Consider the following 19,379-nt stretch of genomic DNA (forward strand, 5'->3'; position numbering starts at 1 on the left):
ATGGGGATCGTCGGTACTAGGGTATACGCGAGACTGAGATAAAAGAGACAGAGACAGAGATTTTTATACAGATTCGGGCCCCTGATCGAATTGTCAGGTAATAGCCCTACATACTGTTGGCCGAAGCCGATATTGCTCTTATTCACCATAATCACACCAGTACAATATTTGAGGTAGCCTATCTAACTGTTGTCGACATGGCGGTCTGAAGGTCTGACTCGTAGTTGACAACAGGGTAGTCTTCCTCCTCGAATCCGTGCCCGACGAGATCAGAGATAACGCTTTCGTCTCTCCTGACAGTATCCGGAGACACCGTAGGGGACTAGCCGTGCTTATCCCTGAAGTCGATATCCGGCGTCTTGTCTTGGCGTATGTTGGCTTGTATATTGTGGCTTCTATTGTTCCGTGTTTGTTGATTGTCTCGTGTCCCCTCTCCTCCTAGGGGGTCTTGTATTTATACCCATGGGTGTCCCCTTGTCCAAGTAGAACTAGGGAAACCAATATGGGTACAATCCGAGTAGTCCTTGTCGTTTCCATGTAGAACTCTGGTTGTCCTTCCTTATCCGGAATTCCCTCCATATCTGAAGTAAGTTTCCGTATAAGACATGGTATGTAGTGGATCCTGCCGAGATTTAGTCAACTACTATTAGGTATGTGGTATTCATAACCCTGACAGCATGGCTTATAAGTCGTTGCTAAATTTTGAACTTTAAGACTTGATTTTGATTTTTTTTCAAGGGACAATTGCATCAGTGCCACCACTTTAAAAGCCAATTGTTGTTTTGCTCCTATTTTTTATGGTTTGCATTTTTACCCTTACTTTTTGAATATGAAGCAGCCGTCTACCCCCACTTGTGACAGCCGTTTGGTAGGTCCCACATTGTGTGTTAAAGAAATACAAAAGGAAATAAAAAAAGGTTTTATAAATTATGTAATGACATTTGTACCCCTAAGGGAAAGGGAATGGATTGGGTCATCCCCATCTTTGAACCGTGCGTCTCCCTGAGGGTGGTTGAGTCGAAACCCTAGCTAGCACAGGGGCAACGGCGGCGGCGGCGCGGCGCGGAGGCAGCGGTGATGGAGCCCGCGTGGCGGGGAGGCGGCCGCGGGCGCGCGCGAGGCGGCGGCCGCGGGTGCGCGAGGCCGCGGCTGAGGGCGTGCGCCGGCGCTCGCTCGCAAGAGCAACCGGGCCCTTTCTGACAACAACCGGTTCAACAACTAAGAGCAAGTTTAACAACGCAGCCGGCCAGCCGGCTGCATGCGTCGCTCTTCGCCCGCCGCTGCGCCGGCTGCGGGCGGTAAGCTGGCGTTTTGATGCAGCCTGGCCCATGAACAGAGAGGCAAACACCGATGGCAGCCGGCGGTGTGTAAAACGCCCGCTTTCTTCTCTCTCTTCCTCTCTCTCTCCTCCACGTAGGATTTAGCCTGTTTATAGCCTATCATAATACTTGCTCTAAATGCGAAGAAACGGTTGTTGTTTATCTGCTACTGCTACTTTCTGACAGAAATGGAGCAGATTCCGAGCTTGAAATGGCCATCTTTTTTACCTGCATCTCTACCAACAGTTTCTGAGATGAGATAAGAGCCATCGGTTTCAGAATCCAGGAAGAGGATCGATGTCGTGACTCGGTAATGTTTGTGTCGATGACTTTTATGTATGGTGGCTTATTTCTATGGGACACTTTGTAATGCTTGCTTTATATGTGACTTGTGCTAGTTGTGTGAAAATTATGGCGAAATGCTGTCTAAATTATTTAAATTTCGGTCAAATTTTGTAATTGTCTAGTTTTTGTGATTTTTTTTGAAAAAATAAAATAAAAAACATCACAGCAGATTCTCACGTTTCGATTATTTACACCTTAAGTCACAAAAGTATGGGCAAAATCATACAAAACTGAAAAAAAATGGAGGCAAAATTACAATAACAGCCGAGGGTATAAATGTCCTTTTCTCTACAACTAACACCGTTAAAACCGGCTGTTAGAAATGGAGGTATACGGCTGCTTCAGATTAAAAAAAGTAGAGGTAAAAATGCAAACCCTAAAAAGTGGGGGTAAAACAGTAATTGTCTTCGAAAGTGGGGGCATTGATACAATTGCCCCTTTTTTCAACGTAGTTTTTTAGCATTGTTTTTAAATCAAAGGACACATGTGTAAAAGTTTTACGCATAAATTATTTTTTATCATTAATAAGCCGTTACAACTTATTATCAGCCATAGGTAACCAAGAGGGACCCTATAGTACTGGAGACCTTGTAGATGTCCAAAATGACAAGTAAAATAGAACGAAGGTTCACCCTCCATCCCAAAATAACTATTTCTTATATGTTATAAAAAGGGAAATTGGTAGGCAAGAAAAATACCATGATATCAGATCTAATAAAGAGAGAGTTTCACCCAATATTTTATGTATATATTGTTTACTTATGCGATTATGTGGAAAAGGTGCTAGTGTTCAACAATTCTCACACGCCTCTACTTTGTGACAAGGAAAAAAATAGAACGGATCCGACGCTCTGTTAGTAGGCATATTGGTTATAAAATGATTTGGTTTATAAACAGTTGAAAATACTACGATTGCCTATCAAAATACAAGTGTTTAAAAATAGTAATATTAATATGTGATATATCACTCTACAAATATGTAAGTTAAAATTTAACTTATACAAATTATATATGCTTTGGCGTGCTTGGCATCTTCGAAATGAGATGGTACATGGTGCTGATTCCAATCCTATAGCTGTCTCTATCAACTTCTTGGTTAACTATGAAGCATGTCTGTTGCCTGTCCGACAACAGATTGATGACAAGAAGGGCAAGCGACCAATGTTTGAGGAACTGACAGAAAAAGTGCATGCCAATGCTGTGCAAATTGCTAAATGGGAACCTCCACCGGAAGGTGTGGCTAAGGTAAACATTGATGCTGGATTCAGGAAGGAGACGGGTGATGCTTGTGCTGGAATAATTGTCAGAGATTGCAGGGGCCTGGTTCTTCTTGCAGCTTGTAAGAAGCTTCCAAGATGCAGCTCTGCTACCCAGGCTGAAGCTTTGGCTTGCCTGGAGGGCGTTCGGTTGGCGACGAACTGGATACATATGCCAATAATACTTGAATCTGACAATGCCGATGTCGTTGCTGGACTGAATATAACACAAGCGTCAAGAGCAGAATGGGGAGGCATAATTGCCGAGATAAGAGTGGCAATGCAATGCTTGTTGCAGGTGCAAGTGCACAAAGTGAAGAGAGATTCAAATAGGATAGCTCATATGTTAGCTCAGATGGTTATGACCTCAGGAGTTGAAGCGGAGTGGAGGTTATGTGCTCCGACTGAAATTCTAGAGCTGTTAAATCAGGAATGTAATCCTATGTTTTATCATTAATAAAATCTCTCTTTACGGTCAATTTTTTTTTTTAACTTATACAAGTTTAAAAAAAATTAAACTATAGCTAGTTAACGTATATTCACAGTTAAATTTGTTTTTTCATTGCAACACGTAGAATTTAAATCATACCTTGAATTTTTATGGGTTGATATATCACATATTAATCAATCTTATTGATTTTTCTAAAAAAAAAAATCATACCTTTAAAGTAACATAAACCAATAAAAGAGATGCCCCTCCCCAAGAGTTGGGGGGCGCTGATTCGCGATTAGCCACGCGCAGCCGCGCGCAGTCAGTCGCTCTCCTTTAGTCCTCTCTCACGTATCTATACATCATATGTATATATTATATATACACATACGTGTGTGTATATACATACGTATAAATATAAATATATATATATATATTTATGAATATATTTTTAATACATAAAAAATATATACGCATATACAAAGTTTATATAGGACATATACAAACTTTATATACGTATGTATTAAAAAAATAAAAAACTAGAAAATACATTATATATATAAATTTTATATACGCGTATACAAATATATATACACGTATACAAACTTTGTATCCTATAGGTATAAAAAAGCAAAAAATAAAAGGAAGGAAAAAACCGAAAAGAAAAGAAGGAAAAAAAGGAAAAAAAACGTAGAAAATAACCGAAGAAATAAAAAGAAAACGGAAAAGGGGGGACAGGTGTCCACTCCCCTGCGACGTCCCCCCGCCCCTCCCCTCCGCGCGCGCCACGTGTCTCACGGTGTGGGGGAGTGGCGCGCGACTAATCGCTAATTAGCGATTTTGCCAAGAGTTTACAATATTTTTTCGAAAATTTAAATCGGAATTGCTGAACCATGATTTGGACGCGCGCTAGTTCTGTTCTAATAAACGGCCCAACCAGACCGGCCCGGTTTCTGCCTAATAGTTTTGTCATCTTATCCGAAGCATTAACCTAATTGATCCATCTGATTAAGAACTTGTCCGATACCAACAAGTCTCCGAGTCTTTTTTTTGGCGAACGCAGCAAGTCTCCGAGTCCGACCAACAGTGGCTGGCTCTCCTCCTCGTTCCCTCACTAACACGCGCGCCGTTAATATATCTCGTTAATTAAGAACTTAAGATCAAAATTACCCAGTTATATTAACAAATTTAACATCAATTCTTCAGGTAGTAGTACTCTCACCGCGCGTGCGTGCATGGGCGCCTCCGCGTCCAGCTCCGGCGAACGCCGCCGCCGCTGCGGCTCGGCGGCCATCGTGGCCGACACCGTCAGCGAGCACTTCGACCTCACCATCGACGGCTACTCCCACATCAAGGCGATGCTGCCCACCGGGAAATGCGCGACGTCGCCGCCGTTCACCGCGGGGGGGCACGAGTGGTGCGTCGACTTCTACCCCAACGGCAAGCTCGCCGCGGCCGGCGACGCCGACATGATCCAGTTCTTCCTCCGCCTCCGCCGTGCCGCCAAGGCCAAGGCCGCCGCCGCGGCGGTGGTGGCGCAGGTCAGGTTCGACCTGCTCGGCGACGGCGGGAGCCCGCAGGCGGGCGTCTGCTCCGGCACCGGCAGGGTGCTGAGCTTCGCAGTGGACGGCAGGGGCCAGAGCATGGTGATCAGGAGGGACGCGTTCGAGCAGGCGGGCTGCGCCAAGGACGACCGCTTCACCGTCCGCTTCGCCGTGACAGTGTTCAGGGGGTGCCGCACGGCGGAGGCGGCGCCGGAGAGCAGGCCCCGCCGCCCGGCGCCGTCGCCTTCGCCGTCGCCGGCGTCGCCCCGCCTCCCGATGTGCAGCTACACGTGTACGGTCGACTGTCAAACAAGGAACGTGCGGTCTGCGCCGACGCGACCTTCGAGCTCGACCGATGGCGGCTGTCAAGTGTAATGATCTTGTGGTAAAATTAAGAGGACAGCGTGTGTGTTCACAGTAGTTATTGAAATTGAGTTTGACTTACCGACCTCTTTTTCCATTTTGGCGCCTCCGTGCGCGTTTTTCTTTTTTTTTTTTGCCATTTCTTTCCTATTTTTTCCAATATTTCGCACACTCCTTTACAAATGTAGAATTGAAAGTTTTAAATTTTAACTTGAAAGTTTTTAAAATTTGAGTTGAAAGTTTTCAAATTTTAATTTGAAAGTTTTTAAATATGAGTCGAAAGTTTTCAAATCTGGGTTAAAAGTTTAAAATTTAAGTTGAAAGTTTTTTAAATTTAAGATGAAAAGTTAAAAGTTTTTAAATTTGACTTTAAAAAATTCACATTTTGAGTTAAAAGTTTTTAAAAATTGACTTCACATGTAGATTTCTTTTTAATCTATTACTTAAAAGAATCTTCGAAAAAAGACAAATCTTACCTTAATTATTATCCTTATCTAAAACTAACCGGGTTAGTTACTTTAGATGTACGTGCCTTCGGAAAAGAATCCCCAAAAAAAGGAAAAAAGAAACCTAACTGCGCCGCGTGTGCGTTGCCTATGTGTGACCTACCGCCTAGGCGCTGAGTTAGCATTTCCGGAAGTAGAGATAGAGATCTGGAATTTCATTCGAATAAAACGAAATTCACTTGAAATCTTTAGAAAATAAAACTTAGGCCACACAAAGCTCAATTTCAATCCGTAAATGCAAACAGTCAAACACTGAGCTGACTAGCATCAGACTACCAACAATAGCGTCCTCGATCGGGTTCATTCCTATACGCCATGACACGCCACAATCTATATATCGTGTACGTACCATGAACAATTTCATACAGATTACAGACCACATGAATAGTTTGCAGGCGATGCCATCACTCGGCGGCGGCGGCGTGGAGGGTGTTCCCGACGTCGATGACGAAGCGATACCTGACATCCGCCTTGGCGAGGCGCTCCATGGCCGTGTTCACGTAGTCGGCGCCGATCACCTCGATGTCCGCCGTCACGCCGTGCTTCGCCGCCAGCTCGATCATCTCCTGCGTGTCCGCCATGCCGCCGATGTTGCTCCCCGCCAGAGTCCTGTTCCCTGCATCATCATCATAAATCATTCAAGGTGCAGCTAGCCGGCCGTGGCGGTGGCGATCGAGCTCGATCTCGACGATGGAGCTTGCTTACCTTGGACGAGAGAGAAGGGAGGGACCTCCAGGGGATTCTCCGGGAGGCCGACGAGGATCATCTTCCCGTTGGGCTTCAGCAACGCCAGGTACGGCGCCATGGGGGTGTTGGCGGAGACCGTGTTGATGACGCCGTCCATGGTGGACCTCGCGGCCTCCATCTCCTCGGCGCTGCTGCTCACGACGAACGCGTCGGCGCCGAGCCGCTCCAGCGCCTCCCGCTTCTTCCCCGGCGACGAGCTGATCACCGTCACCTTCATCCCGAACGCCCTGGCGAACTTCACCGCGACGTGGCCGAGCCCGCCCAGGCCGAGCACGCCGACGTGCTTCCCCGGCGCGTTCAGGCCGTGGTACTTCATGGGGGTGTACACGGTGATGCCGGCGCACAGCAGCGGGGCGCCGGCGTCGAGCGGCATCGCCTCCGGGAACATGACCACGAAGCGCTCGTGCACCACCACCATGCTCGAGTAGCCGCCGTAGGTGACGGCGCCGTCCTTGTCGACGGAGTTGTAGGTGAAGACGACCTCCGGGCAGTGGTTCTCCAAGCCATTGTTGCAGCTCTCGCATGACCGGCACGAGTTCACCATGCACCCCACGCCGACCCTGTCGCCGGCCTTGAACCTGGTGACGTTCTTCCCCACCTCCGTCACCACGCCGGCGATCTCGTGCCTGCATACGCGTCGATCGGGAGGTTCAAGCTTGTGTTTGTTCAAAATTTTCAGAAGCAGATAGCCATGGATATAGGCTTGATCAGGGTTTTCAATTTCGAAATTGGATTTTATGCCGGGGGTTGCCGAAATTTTAGAAATTTCGAGACGAAATTATTTGAAAATTTGACTGAATTTGAATAAAATTAGACCAAATTCACAAAAAAAATGTAAAAAACGGAAAATTTCGGATGAGATTTGAGCATGCCGGTGCGGGGTTTCGGAAATTCCATTACCCAGGAACAAGTGGGTAGATGGAGTGCTTCCACTCATTCTTGATGCAGTGCAGGTCAGAGTGGCAGATTCCACAGAACAGAATCTTTATCGCCACATCGTCATCTCCAGTGCTCCTGCAGAATTGCAAGTAATTATCAGAAACTACTACAATGCATAATTGTAATGCAGCCAGAAGAAAGATTTTGATTCAGATGATCCTATATGCAAAGTATACACCCCAAACTGAAACCAAACAAATTAGTTGACTTAACCCTGTTCTGTTGACTTATGAATTTCGTTCATGCAGATCGTCCAAAGCTGTCCATCGATACAGCCATACTGGTAAATATGACCGCAAAAAGAGATTCAGCAAATTACAACCATAACCAGTAACTAAAGCAAATTCAAACTACCCGTTTGGAAAAGACAAATTATTCAGGACCAGAAAAGTATGGACTCATCAACCACCATATGCAGTGCAGCCAAGTAGCTATCACAGAATTTCAAGGTTGTGAATGTACTGCAACCGACCAGCTGCCAGAAAAGTGAGCCACTAGCCAGCCAATTGATGAAAAGAACCAGAATGGATTTTAGCTCACAAAATCCCAAAAGAAAAACATGGCTGCACAGTTCGACGACAAAGGACAAACATGCATGCCCAACCAAAATAGCGAATTAAGGTTTGAAATTTCCAAAATTGAGATGCACAACGCTAGCTAGTAGTATGTGCTGGCCTCGTAGCTGATCAAATTTTGTTAAGAAGTTCAAAAATAATTTATCAAAACATTGGAAACTTAAAAATTTCGGTGGATGTAACTTTTGTCATCGAAATGTAAAACCTTGTAATTTTGTAAATAGTAAATCTTATAAACACCTTGATGCTTCCGTAAACGCTTTGGCAAGCAGAAGTAACAAGAGACGGCCAAAACATGCTAATCCACCAGCAAGAACTCACAAGTCGGAACACGTGCGTATTTGCATTACAGGATTCAGTTCTTTTCCCACATAAATTTAGACACACAAGTCACAATAGGTACTTGAAAAGGCTAAACAAAGATGAGAAGGCCCACATAAATGATTGTATATTTTATATAGGAAAAAGTACGAATTACTCCCCCGAACTATCGCGGTCGTCCGAATTACCCCCTGAACCACAAAACCGGACATTCTCCACCCCCAACTATACAAACCGGACAAATTATCCCCCTCGAACCAATTCAGAGCAGTTTCGTCCAACGTGGCGCACGCGTGGCAATCTAGTCAGCGTTTTTTTAATTAAAAAATTGTGGGACCCGCATGCCATACTCTTCTCTTCTTCCTCTCTCTCTATTCTCTCTCTCTCATGGCTCGCGGGGACGGCGCGGGGACGGCGAGGACGGCGACGGCGGAGGCAGCGGCGGCGGCGAGGCGAGGCGGCGGCGGAGGCAGCGAGCGCGGGGAGGTGAGCGGCGGGGCAGGGCGGCGGAAGAGGCGAGCGGCGGCGGGGTGCGGCGGAGGAGGCAGCGGCGGCAGCCGACGAAAGATTGGGGAGGGGAGAGGCGCGGCGGTCGGCGTCGAAAGATGGGGGAGGGAAGAGGGGTGGCGGTCGGCGTCACCGCCGGTGGGTTCGCCGCGGAGGGGGCGCAGCTCGACCGGGCTCGCCGACCGCCTCTTCCCTCTCTACCGCCTCGCCTCGCCGCCGCCGCTACCTCCTCCGCTGCACCCAGCTGCCGCTCGCCTCTTCCGCCGCCGCCGCCTCGCCTCCTCCGCGAGCAGTGCGAGCTCCCGCCGCCGCTCGCCTCTGCCGCCGCCCTGCCCCATCACTCGCCTCCCCGCGATTGCTGCCTCCGCCGCCGGCTCGCCTCGCCGCCACCGCCGCTGCCTCCGCCGTCGCCGTCCCCGCGCCGTCCCCGCGAGCCACGAGAGAGAAAAAGCGAGAGAGAGAGAGAATAGAGAGAGAGGAAGAAGAGAAGAGTATGGCATGCGGGTCCCACAATTTTTTAATTAAAAACCGCTGACTGGATTGCCACGTGTGCGTCACGTTGGACAAAACCGCTCTAAATTGATTCGAGGGGGGTAATTCGTCTAGTTTGCATAGTTGGAGGTGAAGAATGTCCAGTTTTGTAGTTTAGGGGGTAATTCGGTCGACCGCGATAGTTCGGGGGGTAATTCGTACTTTTTTTCCTTTTATATATAGAGCATGCAAATTCCCGCAATTGCCTGCACTACGAGGAACAGTTATCTGCGGTTGAGATTTGCCCAGACAGGAACACATAATTGAAGGCAGCAGCAATCAACAGTACTACTACTTGACTACTTATATTCACCTAAACATATTATTATTCAAATATTCTTTGTAATAGAAGGAAACAGAGCAGAATAGATGCAAGCAATTAATGAAACTAGCTAGCCCTCTGTCCCATAGAGCCTGTTTAGTTGGTGAAATAAAAATTTTTAGGTATCATATCAGATGTTTGACCAGATGTTGCAAGGGGTTTTCGAACATGAATGAAAAAACTAATTTAATAACTCGGCTGGAAACCGCGAAACAAAATTCTTTTGAGCCTAATTAATCCACCATTAGCACATGTGGGTTACTATAGCACTTATGGCTAATCATGAACTAATTAGGTTTAAAAGATTCGTCTAGCGATTTCCATCATAATTGTGCAATTAGTTTTTTCATCTACATTTAATGCTCCATGCATGTCTTCAAGGGTTCGATGTGATGTTTTTAAAAAAAAAAAAACTTTTGGGGAACTACCCATAATATAAGGGATGTGACATATCCTAATATTATGAATTTAGACATATAGCCTGTCCAGATTAGTAGTAATAGAATATGTCACGTCTCTCCAAAATCCCTTATATTTTGGGACAGAAGGAGTAATAGATTCCAAAATGAGCACCCAATTAATTATTAATCAACTCACAGGTGAACTTAGAGGAATTTGCAAATTAAAGTGTCACAGTAGTTACCAGCGAAATTCATATGAAATTTGCACGAGAAACTAGCAGCCTCACCGTTTGGCATATTTTTGGAGGCATATTTGCAAACGGAAATCAATTTGTGAATAAAACTTTTATATATGTGTTCTTACCAATCTAAAAGCAAAGGCTGAAAAATAAACTTCGACGAAAAAACCCAAAATCAGCTCCAAATTTAACGTTGAAAATTCAAATTTTGGCTGATAAGCATATGAATATGCCAAACGATGAGGCTCTAGGTTCCAGTTCCAGCAATACTTTTGATGAACCGTATCCTACTATAGTAATTAACATACAAGTGTGTTTAGTTCACATCGAAATTAAAAGTTTAATTGAAATTGGAACGATGTGACGGAAAAGTTGAAAGTTTATATGTGTAGGAAAGTTTCGATGTGATAAAAAAGTTAAAAGTTTAAAGAAAAAGTTTGGATCTAAACAACACGGCCGAAATATCGTTATCTAGACGTAAAGTCCATGGGAACAAATAAACACTATATATATACTATTCGGCAGAAACATGAAAAAGCACACCACCGTACGTACGTACGGACAGAGCGCCCCAAGTGGCCGGAGACCACCGCCGTCCGTACGCCGACGACCGTCGTCCCACCACGGCAGCGGCGGCGACGAGGCCGGCGCACGCATGCGACGACAGCTAGGTAGGTAGGTAGGGCGTCGATGGTGACGTATATGGTTGCATATGTACCTCCGGGAGATGGCGAAAGGGGAGAGGTGGCCGGAGGAGTCGCGCGCCGCCAGCCCCACCGCCTGCTGCTCCTCCCCCGCCGCCGCCGACGCCGCCGTGGGAGCCATGGATTTGCCGAGTCGCGCTCGAGCTGGGTGCCTGGGTGTGGAGTGGGAGAGGAGAGGATGAGAGGAGGAGGAGGAGCCGGGAGCGAAAAGGTGGAGCGGCGTTATTTGTGGCCGCGCGATTGCGCGAGACGGCGAGAGAAGAGGCGTCGTGCGTGGCCGTCCTCACTGGCGCACACAACACACGCGTAAACGTCCACGTCCACGTGAACCTAGGCGTACCTACGTTCTGTACCTACCACAATACTCCGTACTTCCACTGTCTAAGGCTGTGTTCGTTGCTCCGTGCACCCAACCCCTCTCCCTTTATTCCGCGCGTAAGCTTTTTAAAGTGTTAAACGATGTGGTTTTTAAAAAATTTCTATATGAAAGTTGCTTAAAAAATCATATTATTTTATTTCTGAGAAAAGTAATACTTAATTAATCATGCGCTAATAGATCATTCCATTTTTCGTGTGCAAGAGATTTGTTCCTAGCCACCCACAATGAACGCAACCTAAAAAATAAGGGTTAATTAGATCCATACCATTAAAAATTTGTTGGTTTTAAAATATACTATTACTATTCGCGTATTTGTAACGATGCCATTGATATTTGTTTGTAATCTGCACCACTCAGATACGTATTATGTATGTTTTGGACGAAAATGCCATCATCTTCTACTTCTCTCTTCCCCGTCTTCTGCCTCTCTCTCTTCTCCGCCGCCGCCCCCGCCCTCACCGCCGCTCGCTCCACTGCCATTTTTTCCTGTCGCGCACCACAGCTTGCTCCACCGCCGCTGTCCCCACCACCCCTGCGCTCGCCGTTGCTCGCTCTGCCACTGTCCCCGCCGCTCCTAATGCTGCTCACGCTGCCATCCCCTCTGCTCCTGCCGCTCCTTGCTCCAGCTCCACCGCTGCCGTTGAGCGGGAAGAAGAAGAGAGAAGGGGAGGAAGGGAGAAGAAGGGCAATTTGTCCAATCTTTTTTAAATGTATCCAAGGAGTATATAGCAGCATGTCTTAAATATGTGTAAAATTATTATGGCATTGCTTCAAATACTTGAATACTAGTAGTTCTAAAAAAATGAAAAATATAATAACATAGATTAATATGAAATATATCACTCCACAAACATGTAAAGCCAAATTCGATTTCTACAAGTTACAACGAAAAATCAAATTAAACTGAAAACATATATTCACTGTAATATTCATTTTTTATTACAACTTATATAAATTGAATTTTAATTTGTATATTTGTGAAGTGATATTTGATATTAATCTATCTTATCAATTTATTTTAAATTTTCTGATGATTATTTAGATGGTATGCACGAAGGGATATCCCTCAAGGGATGAATATACATACCCCTCTTATTATCCCTCCTTTTCTGTTTGGAAAACGAAGGGAAGTTTGGGCTCTGAACAGCTAAATGGGCCGTGGAAACCCATAGGCCGGCGAGGATCTCGGCTAGGGCTGGAAACGAGCCAAGCCGAGGCTCGGCTTGCAATGGCTCGTAATAAGCTAGGTTTGGCTTGGCTCAGCTCAGTTTGGGAAACGAGCTAAAACATGAGCTCGGCTCGGCTTGTTTCCTGGCTCGAGCCAGCTCGAGCTGGCTTGCAAGTCTTCCGTTGAAGCTATAGAATTTGCAATCATTAAGAAAACAATAACAAATCATCGACATGTAAAATTAAAATAACTTTATATATTCATTTCATCAAAATATAGATAATAAATTACATATTGACAAATAATAACCCCATATAAATACATGATGGCTTAGGCTCACGAGCCAAATCAAGCGGCTCGCGAGCAAGTTCGGGCTCGGCTCGTTTCAGGAACGAGCTGAAAAGTAGGCTTGGGCTTGGCTCGTTTGGCATTCAAGCCGAGCCAAGGTAAGCGAGTTCGAGTCAAGCCCGAGCTGAGCTCACGAGCCCAACCTTTTATTCCACCCCTAATCTGGGCGATAGCAATTTAGCAAAATCGCGAGGCATGCATGGGTGGAGAGATAGATCGTCTCCCACCTCTCCCTCTCTCTCTCTCTCTCTCTCCCTCCCCTCCTCTGCTCCTCCCCAAGGAACCCAATAGCAAAACTCGTGTCGGAAGGGAGGAGAAGGCGAGCAAGAAACCCCACCGAAGAATCTCCTCCCCATGTCGCCGTCGTCGCAGCAGCCGGCGTCCGCCATCAAGGCGGCCACGACGAGCGGCTACCACCGCCTCAGGATAGACTACTACCGCAGCCTGGGATCCCCCACTGGGTGGGCGCTCTCGTCCCGCGACTTCGTCGTCGGCGGGCGGCAGTGGAGAATCTCCTACTACCCTAACGGCAACCGCCCGGAGAACGCCGAGTTCATATCGGTGTTCCTGTGCCTGGACAGCTCTTCTCCGAAGCCGGCGATGCTGCAGGTGACGATCACCTTCGACGATGAGGCCAAGAAGCAGTCGCAGCTTCGTAAGGCCCCCGTGATCACCATTGCACCGGGAGCTTGTTGGGGATATCACAGGTTCGTGAAGAGGGATGATCTTGCGAGGTCGAAGCGGATCAGGCCCGACGGGTTCTTCACGATACGGTGCGACGTGTCCCTGATCGACCACTTCACGGCGCAGGAGGACGAGCCGGTGTTCGTCTCGGTGCCACCTTCCGAGCTGCGGCGCGACCTCGGCGGCCTGCTCGACACCGGGAGCGGCGGCGACGTCGTGTTCCAGGTCGGCGGCGAGGCCTTCACCGCCCACAGGTGCCTGCTCGCGGCGCGGTCGCCGGTCCTCGCCGCCGCGCTCTACGGCCCAATGATGGAAGGCGGTGGCCTTCAAGGCGGCGTCGCTATCAAGATAGACGACATGGATCCTCTCGTGTTCAAGGCACTGCTCAGGTACGCCTACACCGACTCGCTGCCGCCGCAGATGCAGCAGGGCGAGCTCGAGGAGGAGGGACGCGCCATGGCGCAGCATCTCCTCGCCGCAGCCGATCGGTACGGGATGGAACGGCTGAGGCTGCTATGCGAAGCTCAGCTTTGCAAGCACATCGAGGTGGCCAGCGTGGCGAGTATCCTGATCTTGGCCGACCAACACGGATGCTCCGGCTTGAAGAACGCTTGCTTCGAGTTCCTTAAGAGCCCTGGAAAGTTTGCAGCTGCCATGGCGACACAAGAGTACGATTACCTGAAGACGAACCACTGTGCTCTGGCGGATGAGGTCGTCAAGGTGCTAGCTTCACAACTCTAGGATTTAGTTGTCAGAATCACAAGTTCGCTTACATTTATCCGTACGGTTTATTAGCAACAAAAATAAATACTACCTCCGTTTCAGATTATAAGATAGATAGATAGATGATAATTGGATTGGGACAATCTATACATTTTACTAATCCAGAACTGCAGGTGGGTGAGTAATCTGTAATGATCAGATTGCAAGCCAAAAACACATGTTTTTATTTGAAGTAGAAGGCCGCAATGCACCCAACAGAAACTTCCTAGACATGGAGAAACATAGAACATCCCTATGAACTTCATTTTGCTTGTGGACGCGAATAATCATGTCGGAATTCTCATATAACTAATGGTTGCCTCCGACTGGAAGTTCGAAGAATAATCGTAGAACACCCCTGAAGCCCTGATGGCCTGATATGGATATCACAAATCACAGTACAGAAAATTTGTGACGATGATGCCGGTGACTTCTTTTCTGGGCTCGCAGCTCTCTTCTCTTCAGGATAGTACCTGTGTGCTCAGCGGATTTGTTGCTTTCTATGTTGACCAAGTATCCTCCATATGGTCGGAAAGTATTTTCTACACCTAGGTGCCATGGCACCTAGGTATATGCAAATATAAACTTGACAAAAGAAGTTTAATCATCTTGCAGGGAAACCACGCAAAATGGATGCTAGCTACTGTTGAAACTTTCATGAGGCACCGACTGAACTCTAAGAGCATTTTAGAGACTGCTACAAGAGAAATTGCGCTCCACGCCTCCACATCAAATGTAATTAACTGATAATCTCTCTACACACAAAAAAGAAATGGGAAAGCCTAGCTTGCAAAATATTTCTAGTGCACTGGAGTACACAACTCTAATTATGCAACACATTGTGAGCTAGTGCCTGAAGCCCTGAACAAAGAAGTAAAAATTGCAACAAGGTGCACACACATCTAAATGTAAAGCGGTAAATGGATCCCTTTTTGGGGGGTAAAACATACCAGGGTGTAGAAATGTAGATTTGTAAAACTTTAAAACCAAACATTATTTTTATAAATATTTTAATAAGTAAAATTAAAAATGTTAAAAATTCTTTTCCGGGGAGCACTATGGGCCGCCCGACGGCCCATTGGACCGTTCCGAGCCCAAACTACCCCTTCGTCCTCACCTCCGTGTGCTCTGCTCTCCGCCGCTCCGCTTCTCCCCCATTCCGCGCAAACCTTGCAAGAACGGGAGGAGAGAGGAGAGGGGACGAGACCACGGCGATGGTGATGCTGGAGGAGTTCGCCGCCGTCCTACGAGGCCAGGTTTGGCCGATTCTGCTCGTCCCCCCTGCCCTTGAGCTCTCTCCGACTGTGCGGCGGTGAGAGAGACTGATGGGATTTGATGGGTTTTCGGTTCCTTCCGCTGTTGCTGTTGCAGGAGACACCCCCTGTGTTTCTCGACCTGGAGGAATCCCTTCGGGCCAAGGTTCTTTTCTTTTTGCCTCCTTCCGTAACCAGTGGTTGGTTTCTTGGATTGTGGTTTTGGCGTTTGCTGATTCTGCTGCTGCTGCTGCTGTAGGGCGATATGACGCTGCGCGAGGAGGCCACATTGAAGGTCTTGAAGGTGGTCGCGACCCTGGGCAAGGCCATCTCCACCGGGGCGATCGCCGCCGTGGGGTATTATGTTCCCGGCATTGTTGGTGAGAGCTTTTCTCTCGCACACGCGACGCGTCTTCTTTTTTTTAGAGGCAAAACTCAGAAAGAGGAGAGTGAGTTCCTGTTATATAGTAAGAAGAGAGAAAAAAAAGGAATTGACCCAGTTTATGAGAAAACCGGGCCCGAAAACCATACACCTGTGTTTCGAGTGAATCTGGGATGCTATTGTATTTTGTGGTTGTTGTACACGAGCAGCAGTTACACAAGTGATTAAGAAAAGTATTTGTTGGGTAGAATGGAATTATTATGAAATGGCTATAGGATTTCGCTAGACCGACCATCTAATTGTGGGCTGTGGATGTCTCTTTTAGCTATTGCTAGATGACATTTTCGATTGGGATGGGTATTTCCAGTAATGACATTTCCCATGCAAGGTTTGGATGGTAATTAGACTTAAGGATGTCTATAAACGTCGTTCGTCTTGGGATACTATGTAGGTTAGTTCATAAGTTCAAGCCATCTGCATGATTTTAGTATTGGAAATTGCATATAAAAATATTAAATATGGTTAAAATTTCACATAAAAAATGTTTGTGATATACCAAAGCTCAAAGTTACAATACTGGTTGAAACTGATAAATTTCTCTTTGAAGAAAATAATAAGCATTTTCCCATTTTCTAAGTAACCATTTCGTCTGATAAAAGTTTATCTAACTGAAATGGAAAAAGAATCTACCGTTCCTTTGTCATAGCTGATTTATCAATGTTGTCATTTTTCTAATCACCTTCCATAAGCTCTGCACCAGACGTGGTGTTGTTTCTATTATTATCAATTACATTTTCATGCTGAATAACGATCGGGTTTTATGCCTTCTAAAAATTTGCACACCATGAATGCTACATATGAAGCATTTTGGATTAGTTTTATGACAAGCTTGGGCTTTCTATTAATATTTGTATTCACTGGGTCTTGAACATTTATTGTAGGTATATAGTCGTGTACTTGTTTTCATTTAAAAGAAAGGAAACGATTTAGCTTTAACAGAATCGATTTCATTTAAAGTAAATTTGAAAAACTATCATTGTCGAGTAACCTTGCAGGGCTTGCTTTAGGTACAAAACACATGGTTACTTACCTATTTTCTGTTGTGCAGGAGCTAAATTTGGTGAACCATCTCTTCCTCGGCTACCAAGATTCGCCATGGCTGCTGGTAAATCTCAAGGCCCTTTGGAACTTTTAGAGACTCTTCTATGGGTGTGTTTGGTTGCTTGCATCCCCTTAGCCTGGCTCATCTCTCTCATACAGGCTGAGTTTGACCTGGCTAAGGTGATACACATGCAGCTGTTTGGTTGATTGTATTGATTTGACCTGGCTAGCATGAGAGTTTGTTTGGTTGCTTACACGAGGGATGCGGTTTGAAAGAGATTTTGTTTGGTTGGTTGTATTTGATTTGGTTGGGTGAGGTTTATATGAAAAATATAGCATTTAACTGGATGGTAGATAAACAATTTATCGCATACAAAAAAATAATATTGGTGTCTAAAATCCCTGTAGTATTCTCTACCTAATTACTCAGTGATGGCATGCCGAGTCACAGGCAAGTTTTATATCACTCTTTCTGGACCAAGAGCAAAGCATAGCCACACTAGTACTAGTTTTTGGACAATTCTGCTGGGAATGAGGGGGAAAGACAGGTGGCTTGCTCATTGAGATTTGCACATGATTATTGAACTGAAAACCTAATAGGATGCCACTGCTGGGGATTCTCTACCAATATGTAGAAAGCATTAACATATATGTACCTGTTTTTTGAGTTTCATAACGTGCATTTGAGTTCCAAAACCAAAGTCAAATTTGAAGGTTCCAGACTGGCTACTCCTAGCCATAGCTATACCCATTTGTGTGTGCATTATGACTTTTGCCACCATGTATGCATTTAAACTATATTTTTTAAAATCAACTTAGAATAGTTAATGAAGTATGTTGTTCGCTAGCTACACTCAGCAGTGGATGAAACCTGCTAGCGCTTTTCACATGGTCTGGGACATGAAATTGGTTCGGGGAATGAAGTCGGTGAACCTTAGTCACAACCTACAAAAATATTTGATGGATTGACTCTTCTATATTCATATTATGTTCAATTTTATCTTCTCCCTTGATAATGCTAATTTGCCGGTGCCATATTTTAGTCACTTCATGGTTTGCTGGAAAGGCGATGTATTATGCAATCTTGCAAGGAAGTACTGAATTCATTTTGAAACATGGAGAAGAACGCATGAAGATGGAGCTAGCTAACATGTATGTGCTGTGAAATAAATCAAATAATATGATTTCATAGTGTATCAGCTGCTCCAACTAACTACTTGTTTCATTAACAGAATACTCAATAAGCACAGTGATGATAAAACACTGGTTGAAGCTGTAAAAACGCAGTTCTTTGCTGAGCATCTGTTTAGTGATCAGTATCAAGATAGGACACTTTTCAGGTGGCATCTACGCCGTACTTATGTTGACAGCGCCTTTATGGAAAGGGTGAAGGAGATCGAAGTGAAGAGCTCAAATGATGGGCATGGATTAATTTCTGGACAGAGAATTATAAGCACTGTGAGTTGTGTCAAGAATCCAAATTTTTTGAATAATTCCCTGCAAGATAGTCAAAAGCTTTTTGTTACATGTTTCTATTTGCAGAGACCATTTGGAGACCTCATGGAGGACCCACTGGCGTGTATACTTGGTTCTCCAGACAGCAACATGGAAAGCAACAAGTCTGCTGAGCACACGGGTACTATCGTGAAGAGAAGGGAGGTACGAGCCCACAGAAGAAGTCACCGGCATCATCATCGACACGCCGACAAATTTTCCGCACTGTGATTTGTGTTGTCTATATCAGAGCTTTCAGATGTGGAGTAGTATGAATGCTGGGATTATCCTTCGAGCCTCCAGTCGCAGGCAACTATTAGGAATAGAATTCTGGGATGGTTATTCGCGTCCAAGAGCAAAATGAAGTTCATAGGGATGTTTCTATGTTTCTTCCATGTCTAGGAAGTTTCTGCTTGGCGCAATGCGGCCTTCTACTTTAACTGAAACATGTGTTTTTTGACTTGCGATCTGATCATCACAGATTGCTTGCCCACCTGCAGTTGTGGTTGAACCAATCAGGTTGCAACCTAATGTGCCCATCTGCAGTTTGTTAGCACGATGTAAGCAACATCTATATCTCAAACATGGAGAAATTGTTGGCAGAAACTAATTAATCTAGCACGCAAGAATGCAAGATGCACAATGTTAGGTCCAATTGGGAGCCCACATAACACGGCTATAACACTGTACAACGGCCATAACATTGTACAGTTTGTTAAACACTGTACAATGTTTGTGTTCAGCGCGAACAGGGTCAAA

General features: G+C 45.7%; 4 protein-coding genes across 4 annotated transcripts; 3 read left to right on the forward strand and 1 right to left on the reverse strand.

Annotated features, from left to right (window-relative positions):
- The first annotated feature begins 4,585 nt into the window (after nucleotides 1-4,585).
- On the forward strand, nucleotides 4,586-5,451 carry LOC127785885 (BTB/POZ and MATH domain-containing protein 2-like). Its single transcript, XM_052313239.1, has 2 exons — nucleotides 4,586-5,071; nucleotides 5,446-5,451. Exons 1-2 carry the CDS (start codon nucleotides 4,586-4,588, stop codon nucleotides 5,449-5,451), a joined length of 492 nt encoding a protein of 163 aa, XP_052169199.1.
- Nucleotides 5,452-5,965: 514 nt separating this feature from the next.
- Nucleotides 5,966-11,292, reverse strand: LOC127785670 (probable cinnamyl alcohol dehydrogenase 3). The gene is made up of 4 exons (XM_052313065.1): nucleotides 11,064-11,292; nucleotides 7,411-7,524; nucleotides 6,469-7,136; nucleotides 5,966-6,379 (listed from the first exon to the last, which is right to left on the reverse strand). Exons 1-4 carry the CDS (start codon nucleotides 11,168-11,170, stop codon nucleotides 6,168-6,170), a joined length of 1,101 nt encoding a protein of 366 aa, XP_052169025.1. The 5' UTR covers nucleotides 11,171-11,292; the 3' UTR covers nucleotides 5,966-6,167.
- A 2,006-nt stretch (nucleotides 11,293-13,298) lies between these two features.
- Nucleotides 13,299-14,596, forward strand: LOC127785886 (BTB/POZ and MATH domain-containing protein 1-like). The gene has a single exon (XM_052313240.1). It carries the CDS (start codon nucleotides 13,299-13,301, stop codon nucleotides 14,367-14,369), a length of 1,071 nt encoding a protein of 356 aa, XP_052169200.1. The 3' UTR covers nucleotides 14,370-14,596.
- Nucleotides 14,597-15,508: 912 nt separating this feature from the next.
- Nucleotides 15,509-19,015, forward strand: LOC127752888 (uncharacterized). Its single transcript, XM_052278328.1, has 7 exons — nucleotides 15,509-15,646; nucleotides 15,762-15,809; nucleotides 15,903-16,023; nucleotides 17,134-17,190; nucleotides 18,170-18,278; nucleotides 18,359-18,584; nucleotides 18,669-19,015. The coding sequence occupies exons 1-7, from the start codon at nucleotides 15,605-15,607 to the stop codon at nucleotides 18,849-18,851; spliced, it is 786 nt and encodes a 261-aa protein (XP_052134288.1). The 5' UTR covers nucleotides 15,509-15,604; the 3' UTR covers nucleotides 18,852-19,015.
- Nucleotides 19,016-19,379: the final 364 nt, after the last annotated feature.

Source organism: Oryza glaberrima, chromosome 10 (genome assembly GCF_000147395.1).
Source record: "Oryza glaberrima chromosome 10, OglaRS2, whole genome shotgun sequence".
Classification (NCBI taxonomy): Eukaryota; Viridiplantae; Streptophyta; class Magnoliopsida; order Poales; family Poaceae; genus Oryza; species Oryza glaberrima.

Excerpts from the sequence above, each read along its gene's own strand:
- LOC127785885 (XM_052313239.1), top strand. The coding sequence starts at position 4,586 with ATGGGCGCCTCCGCGTCCAGCTCCGGCGAACGCCGCCGCCGCTGCGGC.
- LOC127785670 (XM_052313065.1), bottom strand. The coding sequence starts at position 11,170 with ATGGCTCCCACGGCGGCGTCGGCGGCGGCGGGGGAGGAGCAGCAGGCG. Across the intron at positions 7,525-11,063 it reads CCTTTCGCCATCTCCCGGAG|GAGCACTGGAGATGACGATG; the intron begins GTACATATGCAA and ends GCAATTCTGCAG. Across the intron at positions 7,137-7,410 it reads ATCTACCCACTTGTTCCTGG|GCACGAGATCGCCGGCGTGG; the intron begins GTAATGGAATTT and ends ACGCGTATGCAG.
- LOC127785886 (XM_052313240.1), top strand. The coding sequence starts at position 13,299 with ATGTCGCCGTCGTCGCAGCAGCCGGCGTCCGCCATCAAGGCGGCCACG.
- LOC127752888 (XM_052278328.1), top strand. The coding sequence starts at position 15,605 with ATGGTGATGCTGGAGGAGTTCGCCGCCGTCCTACGAGGCCAG. Across the intron at positions 15,647-15,761 it reads CCGCCGTCCTACGAGGCCAG|GAGACACCCCCTGTGTTTCT; the intron begins GTTTGGCCGATT and ends TTGCTGTTGCAG. Across the intron at positions 18,279-18,358 it reads AAGATGGAGCTAGCTAACAT|AATACTCAATAAGCACAGTG; the intron begins GTATGTGCTGTG and ends TTTCATTAACAG.